General features: G+C 66.7%; 1 protein-coding gene across 1 annotated transcript; it reads right to left on the reverse strand.

The window, feature by feature from the left end:
- Positions 1-1351: 1351 nt before the first annotated feature.
- LOC145718756 (adenylate cyclase type 1-like) lies at positions 1352-8920 on the reverse strand. The gene is made up of 3 exons (XM_081810272.1): positions 8768-8920; positions 7132-7256; positions 1352-4952 (listed from the first exon to the last, which is right to left on the reverse strand). Exons 1-3 carry the CDS (start codon positions 8826-8828, stop codon positions 4614-4616), a joined length of 525 nt encoding a protein of 174 aa, XP_081666398.1. The 5' UTR covers positions 8829-8920; the 3' UTR covers positions 1352-4613.
- Between the last annotated feature and the right edge of the window lie 200 nt (positions 8921-9120).

Genomic DNA, 9120 nt, shown 5'->3' on the forward strand with positions numbered 1-9120 from the left:
GGAAGGGACGTTCACCGCCCATACCGCTCCCGTGGCGTGAGGCACCAGATGGCCATTCCACCAGGCAAGACGGAGCAGAGACGGCCGACTCGACCGACGGCCTCCCGGGGCTCACGCGCCTTCAGCCGGGACTCGGGGGCCACCCGGCTCCGTGGACGTGAGGAAGCGTGTGTGCCTTGGGGGCTCCGTCTCCCAGCTTGATGCTAGAGAGACCATGCAGAAAGACATGGGCAACCATCCTCCCTGCTGAAGGGGGGGTCTGTGTTTTCTCAGACAGGACAGGCTGTGGGCACGACAGATTTAGGATGGAAAGCGAGACAAGGTGGGACTTCTCAGGCTAACTCAGACTGTCCTTGGGAGGTCCACTGTGAGGACAGCGTTCTGACTGAGCTCCCCGGGGCACACCCGGGGCGGGCTGTGGGGCAAACACTCCGAACCAGCCTGCCAGGGTCCCTCCACTGCAGTGGGCACCTGGGTGCAGACCAGCTAGGGGGCTCCCTCAAACCCAACTCGGCGTCAACGAAGAGCCACTGAGTACGATGGAAAACCAAGGGCTTGGGACAGGCAGGCTGGCATAAATCCTGGTCCTGCCACTCGCGCTGTGGGACTTCGCTTAAGTCAATAACTTCTCTGAGCCCCAGATCCCTCACGATACCGTGGGGGCTGTAAGTGGCCAATGGGCGACACACGGGCAAGGTGCTCTGTGGGCTGCCAAGTAGAATGCTCTCATAGAATCAAGGACCCCGCCCCACTCCCCAGGGGCCTGCCTGTCAGCGCCAACCCCCCACCTCCCAAGTCCATCTTGGCAAAATTCACAGCTGGGAGTTTATTCCTCAGGCTGAGCCAAACTGAGCCTTCCTGGCCATCTGCCCCATCCCCACCCTGCCATCCAGGAGGTGGGTCCTCAGGCCGTGGCCCCATCCCTACCCTGCCGTCCAGGAGGGGGGTCCTCGGGCCGTGGCCCCATCCCTACCCTGCCGTCCAGGAGGGGGGTCCTCAGGCCGTGGCCCCATCCCCACCCTGCCCTCCAGGAGGGGAGTCCTCAGGCCACCCCTAGCAATCCATTCCCTGAACCAGACTTCAACCCACCCCAGCCTAAGATTCATGGGGGCAAATGCAAACCCCAAGACACTGTGAGAAGAAAGGTCACATCTTCACGTGGTCCCCACACTCCCTCAGAGGGTGTTGGGGCTCCAAGTCCCAGGCAGCTTTCAAAGCAAACCGCAGCTGGGGAGGCAGGATGTCCGGGTGCAGGGACACGGCTGTGCCCTCCAGCTTCCAGCGGGCCTCAGCTTGCCCCTTATTCCTTTCACCAGACCAAACATTTTGAAATCAACTGCCTCTAAGAAGGTTGATTTTTTGCTTTTTTAGTTTTGTCGTTTTTTTTCATTGACGCCACTACAAAATCAGGTCAGGTCGGTTTCCGGGGTGACTTTCTACAGAGCCAACAGGCCCACATGCCTCAGAATTACAAGCGCTGGGAGTGCCCTGTGACCCGCCGGGTCAGGGCTGCTGGGCGCGTGGTGGGGCGCCCGCCAGCCCCCTTGCCCGGCTCCCACGTGGTGGCGGGCACACGCTGAGGGAGCACCTGCCTCGCAGGCTGTGTGCGTGTTGTGGGCGAGCCTGCCACACGGGGAGGGGCCCGCAGGGCCCCCCGACTCAAGGAATCACAGGACCATACGCGGGAGTGGAAACGGTCCACCTGTCTGGGAGGCCCACAGGACCCTTCCTTCTTGAGCAGCAGGACAAAGGAGGGGCTTCATACTACTTCTGGGTGCTGATGGGACGAGAGCACGGCATTCCCACCAGGTGGAACCAGCGCCTGGTGCCCCTGAAGGCTGGATGGGTCCGGTGGGGCTCAGAGCCCACACGTCAACCAGGCTCACCAGGCAGGACGGCGTCCTGGCCCCGAGGCTCACCGCACCCCGTGGACGCGCTGAGACGGGTCAGGAGGGTCACAGGCGTGCACAGACCTGCTCTCGCCCCGAGGGCGACTTCACTGACGGGGCTGAGGCAGGCCCTCTGCTCCTATGTCCCGCGCACCGACGGCAAACCCCGCAGAGCGTGGGGCCTGAGCTGGGTCTGCAGGAGGGGCTGGGGGGCCGTGGGGGTGTCGGGCCCCCCACAGCGTGGTTGAACTCGGGCAAACTCGTGCACATGGCTTATGCTGGAATCACCATTGGCTTTGGACCGCAGTTTAGAGTTAGTTATTGCTTCTGGAGACAGAAAGGGTCTGAAGCGTTGTTGGCTCTGGGGTCTGACAAACGTGCAGGCTCGGGGGGCCTGGTCTGTGGGGGGCTCCACGCTGCAGCACACACACCCCATGCAGCGGACCCCCCGGGCCCGGTGGTCCGTGGAAGCGTCTGGAAGTTTGGGGCTGCCTTCTGCGCTACTGTGAGGTTGGGCGTAAGCAGCACACGAGGGACACGCAGGGCCCCCCCAGTGCCGGGGCTTCCCCAAGCAGGGGCGCGGTGCCTTAGGGATGTCAACATCTGGGTAAAGCGTGCCGTTCGCACGGGGCAGGGGGCTGTTCTCATTTTTGGTGGGAGTGAACAGGTGTCCCCTGAAACAGTTCACTATTTACAGAGCATCTTAAATAATTTAGAGAGAACCCTACTCGAAAGGCTAACGTTTGTCCGTGGATGCTGTACAAGATTAAAAATAAATAAGGCAAGATCATACGGTCTCATCACAAATAAAGAGGAAGACGTCGCGCACCCGCCTCCGAGGGCCGCTGTGGGGGCTGCTGCGCCCTCGGGGCGGTAGGGTCTGGACTGCTGATGACAGAAGTGTGCGCTCCTGGGAGCTGGGCCGCGGCGCCGCCGTGGGTGGTCATGGCGGCCGGCCCACAACCGTCGGGTCCCACGGCCTCCCGCCGCTGCCACGACCGGTGGCCACGCCTGCAGGGCTCCAGAGCTCCTGGTTGTGCAGACCCCAGGTCCGGGCCCGGCAGGGCTGGGGGCGCTGCGGAGAGTTCACGGGCGTCCACCCGCCCCCCGGCTCGCCCGGGTCGACACGGAATCCGTGGCGTGTGTCCGCGGGGGCGACCAGCTCCTCTCCCCGATGGCTGATGTCGGGTCCCCGCATCTTTAAACAGCTACCTCATGCTTGGGCCATCCGGGCCGCCCTCTCTGTCCACTTCGAGGGGGGCAGGTGGTCCACCCAGAGAGCTCAGGATCCTGCCCCAGCTTAAGGCCCGTACCTTCAATTCCGTCTGTGAAGTCCCTTTGCCGTGCGGCAGAGCACGGAGTCGGGGCCACGGTGCGGTCTGCCGCCCCCCTGCCCTGCCCCGGGGGCAGCTTGGCCGCCACCAGCAGGCGGGCACCAGGACCCTGGCCAGGTCCTCTGCCCTGCAGCCTGGCACAGACAGGCTCACCACGCGGGCCGCATGCTCACAGGACTCTCAGGATGGCTCGGTTTCCCCTGATGGAATCCCGCCATGTCTCTAAAGGCTGAGAAGGACTCAGTGGCTCAGCACAGAGCTGCTTCTCAGGAGGGAGGCCGTCGGCCCACCTACTTCCGTCCAGAGTCCCGCATCAGCTGGCCTGTCCACACACGGCCCGACGGCTGCCCAGGCTGGCTGCAACCCGGCCGGGCAGGGCTGAGACCCCGGAGGACGCCACGCCTCACAAGCCCACCATGGGAGCAGCCCCGGGACATCGACGGGGGCTCAGCCAGAGTGAGCCCAGCCCCGCCCGCCGGTGCCCAGCTGCCTTCCTCCTGCGGCCGGAGCCGCCGCCCCGCACCCCTAACAGCACATCCCGCGTGTCCTCGGTCTGCACCTGTGTGCGCGGGAGACCCCCAGATCTCCCCAGAGTCACCTGCGGAGCTCTCCACACAGGTGCAGCCCACACGCACCCCGAATCCCACGTCCGGGGCGCGGGCTCATCCGCCCGGGAAGCTTGTGCTGTTGTGAGAAGAGCAGGAGCCCCAGACGCGGGGACAGCAAGGGGCCCGCGACCCCGACCTCGGTTCCTCCCCCGACGAGAGAGGCCAGGGTCTGTAGGGCCGAGGCCATCCGGGGGCCGAGGGACAACGCGGGACGGGCAGGCAGAGCAGGGACGATGCTGGTCGGGACACAGAGACGTGGCTCGGGGCCCCAAGAATTCCAGAAGACCTGCCTCTGGGTCTTGGCAGAAACCGCTCCCGAAGGAAGCCAGCGGGGCCCGCTCTGTGCGGCAGGGCTTCTCCCCAAACCGCCCGCCTGGGCCCCGGGCCTGCCCTTCCGGCCCTGCCGCACGCGGGAGGCCTGGCTTCCAGCCGGGGTTGCCACGGGCCTCCTCGGGGCATGCTCCCGCTCTGCCGGCCACAGCTCCACGGCTCTGGCTCAGCGAAGCCTGCGGCCGCGGAGCATATTCACAAGGTCCCGACGCCAGACGCTGAGCTGACCGACCCCGGCAGCCGCTCCTCAGCCACCGAGGAGAGGACCGAGCGAGCACAGTCCCCTGAAAGCCTCAGCGTCCAGGCGGGCAGGGCTCCCCTGGCCCGTCACTGCCCGGCTGCTTCGGGTCACGCCTGGACGGCACCCCTTCCGCAGCCCAGCCTCCGGCCGCCGGCCCTGCTCTGTGGGCCGGGCTGGTCCCTGCTGGAGCCCCTGAGCCCCCAGCAGCCAGCTAAGCCTCCTTCCCAGCTGCTCCGGGGCGCAGGTGCTGGCCTGGCGGGCCCGGGGGGGGCCCCGAGCCCTGCAGAGCCCCCAGCCCGGCTCTGACCGGGAGGCCGGCCGTGGGGGCCGCCGGGGGCGGGCCTGTGGCCAGTCTGGTCTGGAGGCCGGCTCGTCCGTAAGCACACATTTTCCGCTCTGCGTTCAGGGACCTGGCCTGGGAGCCGTTTCCATCGGTCCGGCCTTCCAGGAAGTACGTCAGCATCTCGCCCTTGCCCTTGACGCTGACCTTCCCGCGGCACACGAAGCGGTAGGTGCCCCTTCGCAGCAGCCGGTGAACCTCCTCGGTCACCTGCAGCGGAGGAAAGCAAGCGAGCGTCCCCGGGGTCGGCAGGGGAGGATGCCGGGGGCAGGGCCGCACAGGGGGCTCCCTCCTCCACCCCCCGCAACCTGTCCCCAACATCAGACAGTGCCAGGGGACTCGAGGGGCCCTGGCCGGGAGAGCCTGAGGGCTGCACCGCCCACTAGCCCCGGACAAGCCTGGGGAAGCCATGGTCTCCGAGGGGAGGGCCCAGGGTGCACGGCAGGCTGGACAGGGCACCGAGATGCGGCAGCAGGCCCAGGTGGGAGCCCTGTGGCACCCCAGGCACCAGCCAGAGGCCTGGACAGGGAGAAGCAGGACAGGCAAAGCTGGATGGCTAACATCGGAGTCCCTCGCGCACTTCTTCCAGGAAAGAACCGGATGTCTAATTTGGGCCCAGCAGAGGAAGAACTCCTAAAAGCAGCAACGGTGGGGCGTGCTTCTCCTCAACACGGGAGGAGGTGCGCGTACGGGGCCGCGGGCGGGAGTAGTCCTTCGGCAGAAGGGGTTCAGGCAGCACCGGGGGCCCCGACGGACGGACTGCGTCTTACCCACACTGACGGCAGTCCTGCCCTGGTGCACGCACCCCAGACGCTGACCCCGGGCCTGATGCAGGGGAAGGGGCCCCCGTCTGCATAGAGCTCCCCTGTCGCAGGTCCTCTGGGGGACAGGGGCGTTCACGGGACAGCCGAGTGCTCTGTGCCTCGGGGAGTCCAGACACAGACACGCAGGGAGGTGGCCGTGGGGGGCGTGCGAAGAACTGCTCCAGCACGCAGAGTGGCCGCCTGGGGGGGGGTCACAAGGCTTGTCGGAGCCCCGGGACCCCATGAGGTGGGCGCCTGGCTCAGAATGGGGGCACACGGGGCTGTGGTCATCCACAGTACCCTGTGGATCTGCCCTGCGCTCTTGGCTCCATGCGGGGACCCACACACAGGCACGAGGGTGGGGGCCATGGAAGGGGGTCCCTGCAGTGCAGCCAGGGGACAGAGAGCTGGGAGGCACATCGCCGGAAGCCCAGCAGCCAGGGCAGGCCAGGCCACGAGCAGCGGCCACGTCGTGGAGAACGGCCCTCGGGGGCCACAGGGAACAGTCCTGGTGCTGAGCAGGGGAGGGGCTTGCTGCTATCTGGTCGTGGAAACTGCGAACTTTCACGTGAGACAGTGGCCAGCTGGAGAGTGGACGGGCCTTCGCCCAGTCCCCCCTGGGGGTGACCCGGCCCGGGAAGGCGCGGTGTCCTGGGACGGGCTGTGGGATGGCGGCGGGACGATGCAGACACACTTAGCGCCTCTGAGTCGCACGCTCACGCACGTGAGGATTGTAAACGTGTGTGTGTTTCATGACAATACAAGAAATTCGAAGGAAAGACTGCAGACGCCTCCGCTCTGAGCAGAGTCTCCTGACGGGTAAACCGAGGAATCCAAGGGCGTAGCAGGCACCTGCCAGAGGCAGGCGGGGACCGAACACACGGCCGCAGGAGAGCTGGCAGCCTGCACCCGGGTACACGTGGGTCTTGGGGGACCTTGTCAGGGATCAGGGCAGAGGGAGAGGCCAGCGCGGGACCTGGTGCCGCTCACAGAGCGCCCTGCATTTCCCGCCCCAGCCCCGTGGGTGCCCAGAGGCCAGCCACGGCCACACTGGGGGACGGGCTCCGTCTCCCCCGAGGCCCCCGGGGACTGCAGCGTGCGCCCCGGCAGACCTGGGTTCACATGGTTGGAAGGCGGGCCCCGAGAGCTGCCCACACCTGTGCACGCTTGGGAAGAGCAGCCTCCGTCCCGGAGCTTTGGGGGGCTGCTACAGGTTGTCAGGGTCGCCCACAGGCTCCTGGCCAGGCAGCCCCACAGCACCCGCCCTTCCAAACCCAAGGAAGCCCCTCCGTCTACGGCAGCCGGGCAGGTGGGCAGGGTCCTGGGTGCCGGACAGGCCCGCTGGGACCCCAGCACCCACCGTGCCCCTGCCTCCACACATGGCCACGTGGGAGCTGACCCCCAAAGCCACAGGACAAACCAAACCAAGACCACCCCTGGTCTCGGGTCCTGCCCTGCAGGTCACAGACACACTGTGCTAGGCGGCCTCGTGTCCCTGCCCAGAAGAGGGAGGCCGGGCTGGCCCCCGGCCTTTTGCACCGTCTCGCACCTGCAGGATGTGCCTCGGGCATCTCTAGTGAACTGACCTGGATTCTGCCCTGGACGCCGGTGCTGTCCATCCGACTGGCCACGTTGACCGTGTTTCCCCAAATGTCGTACTGTGGCCTCCGAGCCCCGATCACCCCGGCCACCACGGGGCCAACATTGATGCCTGGAAGACAGCCATGGAGCGCCGTGGGCACCAGCAAGGCTTCCGAGGGAATGAGCTGCCCCTCTCGGGATCATGGATTCCTGGGGTCATCTAGCATCTAGCACAGGGCCCCTTCCTGAAGCAGAGACCCACCACTTGGGAAGAGGGGGCCCCCAGTGTCTGCTCACACATGGACCCCCGGGCATGGAGAGAGTCCTGTTTCCCGGGCCAGCGACCCCGCACCGACCCTGCGGCTAGGAAGCCTGGCCTTTCAGGCTGTAGGACTGTGTCCCCCCGCAGTCCCTTTCCAGGAGGGACAGTCTCTCCTGACGGTTCCCCTGGCTGCGACCCTGCAGGGCGTTCAAGCTGTGGGGCCCAGAACTGCTCAGCCTTTCGGGATGTTCTGGAGAGGAGAGCAGAGGTCCCCTTCTCTTTACGTGGCTCGGGGGCCGACGTGCCCGAAGAGTGCCAATCACCCCTGTAGCCATCCCCCAACGGGGCTTCCTGATGACGCCACGTCACGTGTCCCCGTTGTGTCCCCGTTCTGCACCCATGCACAGACTTTCTGGGTTAGGCAGAGATGCTAATGACGTCTCGGCCACCGGCCTCGTCAGTGCCTCAGGCCTGGCAGCGGGATGGCCCTGGGGTGGAGCCGGGGACCAGACAGGGGCCTGAGGGGCCGCTCCCCCATGCCTGCTGGGGCACGGACCAGACAGAGCCTGCCTGCTGGGTAGAAGGGCCTGGGCTCTCACCCCGCCAGGTCCCCCAGGGGGGCGGGAACAGTGTCTGTTTCCCAGAACATCACTACACGGATGGTGGAGCTCCAGCTGAGGACAAAGCCGGAACGTGGGCATGCAGACCTGGCAGGCACCTGGCCTCAGGCAGAGCTGTGCTGGGGAGAACACGCCCCCGCTCTGGCGGGCCCCGCTGTTACCGTCCTCACGCCATCCCGGCTAGAACCACCACTTTGGGGGCACTTTCCTCCAGCTGCATGTGGACTCAGAGGTGTTTCGAGAGCTGGGCAGCGCCCCTTTGGGTCCTTGGTCCCAGTTGCCAACTTTCAGAGGTAGGGTCCCTGCGTTCCCAGGCCCGCCCCTGGGAGGCCCCGCCCCTTCCTGGGAGGCCCCACCCCTATCCGGGAGGCCCCACCCCCTATCCGGGAGGCCCCACCCCCTATCTGGGAGGCCCCGCCCTCCTTCCTGGGAGGCCCTGCCCCTTCTTGGGAGGCCCCACCCCCTATCCGGGAGGCCCCGCCCCTTCCCGGGAGGCCCCGCCCCTTCTTGGGAGGCCCCGCCCTCCTTCCTGGGAGGCCCCACTCCTATCTTGGAGGCCCTACCCCCTATCCGGGAGGCCCCGCCCTCCTTCCTGGGAGGTCCCGCCCCTTCCTGGGAGGCCCCACCCCTATCCGGGAGGCCCCGCCCTCCTTCCTGGGAGGCCCCGCCCCTTCCTGGGAGGCCCCGCCCCCTCCCTGAGACCCGGGTCGGGTGGGCACAGCGTGCTGGCCTCAGTGGCCACCGCCGGGAGCCACATACCGACGCGGAGCACAAAGTCGTTGTAAGACTGGTAGTTGATTTCATCCAGGACGTCGAACATCTCGATGGCGAAGTCCGCCAGCGTGCTGAGGTGCGAGGAGATGCACTTCTTTGCCTGCGCACGAGCAGACGGGGGTTACCACGTTTGGGGGTGCAAGGGCAAGGCTGGGGGCCGGGGACGCTCAGGAGGCGCCCTGCCATACCCGCGGGATCAGGGACCAGAGCCCACAGGCACAAGTGCGCCCACCGCCTGCAGGCTTGGCGTCAGCCCCTCGACGGTTGGACCCCCTGCGGCAGGGGCAGGGGCAGCCTCGGTGCACAGGGAAGCAGGCCAGTGTCCCCTCACACAGAGC

The sequence above is a fragment of the Leptonychotes weddellii genome, unplaced genomic scaffold, assembly GCF_054177405.1.
Source record: "Leptonychotes weddellii isolate Sample4059 unplaced genomic scaffold, ASM5417740v2 HiC_scaffold_2121, whole genome shotgun sequence".
In the NCBI taxonomy this organism is placed as follows: Eukaryota; Metazoa; Chordata; class Mammalia; order Carnivora; family Phocidae; genus Leptonychotes; species Leptonychotes weddellii.

Excerpts from the sequence above, each read along its gene's own strand:
- LOC145718756 (XM_081810272.1), bottom strand. The coding sequence starts at position 8,828 with ATGTTCGACGTCCTGGATGAAATCAACTACCAGTCTTACAACGACTTT. Across the intron at positions 7,257-8,767 it reads CGACTTTGTGCTCCGCGTCG|GCATCAATGTTGGCCCCGTG; the intron begins GTATGTGGCTCC and ends GCTGTCTTCCAG. Across the intron at positions 4,953-7,131 it reads GCGTCCAGGGCAGAATCCAG|GTGACCGAGGAGGTTCACCG; the intron begins GTCAGTTCACTA and ends CCTCCGCTGCAG.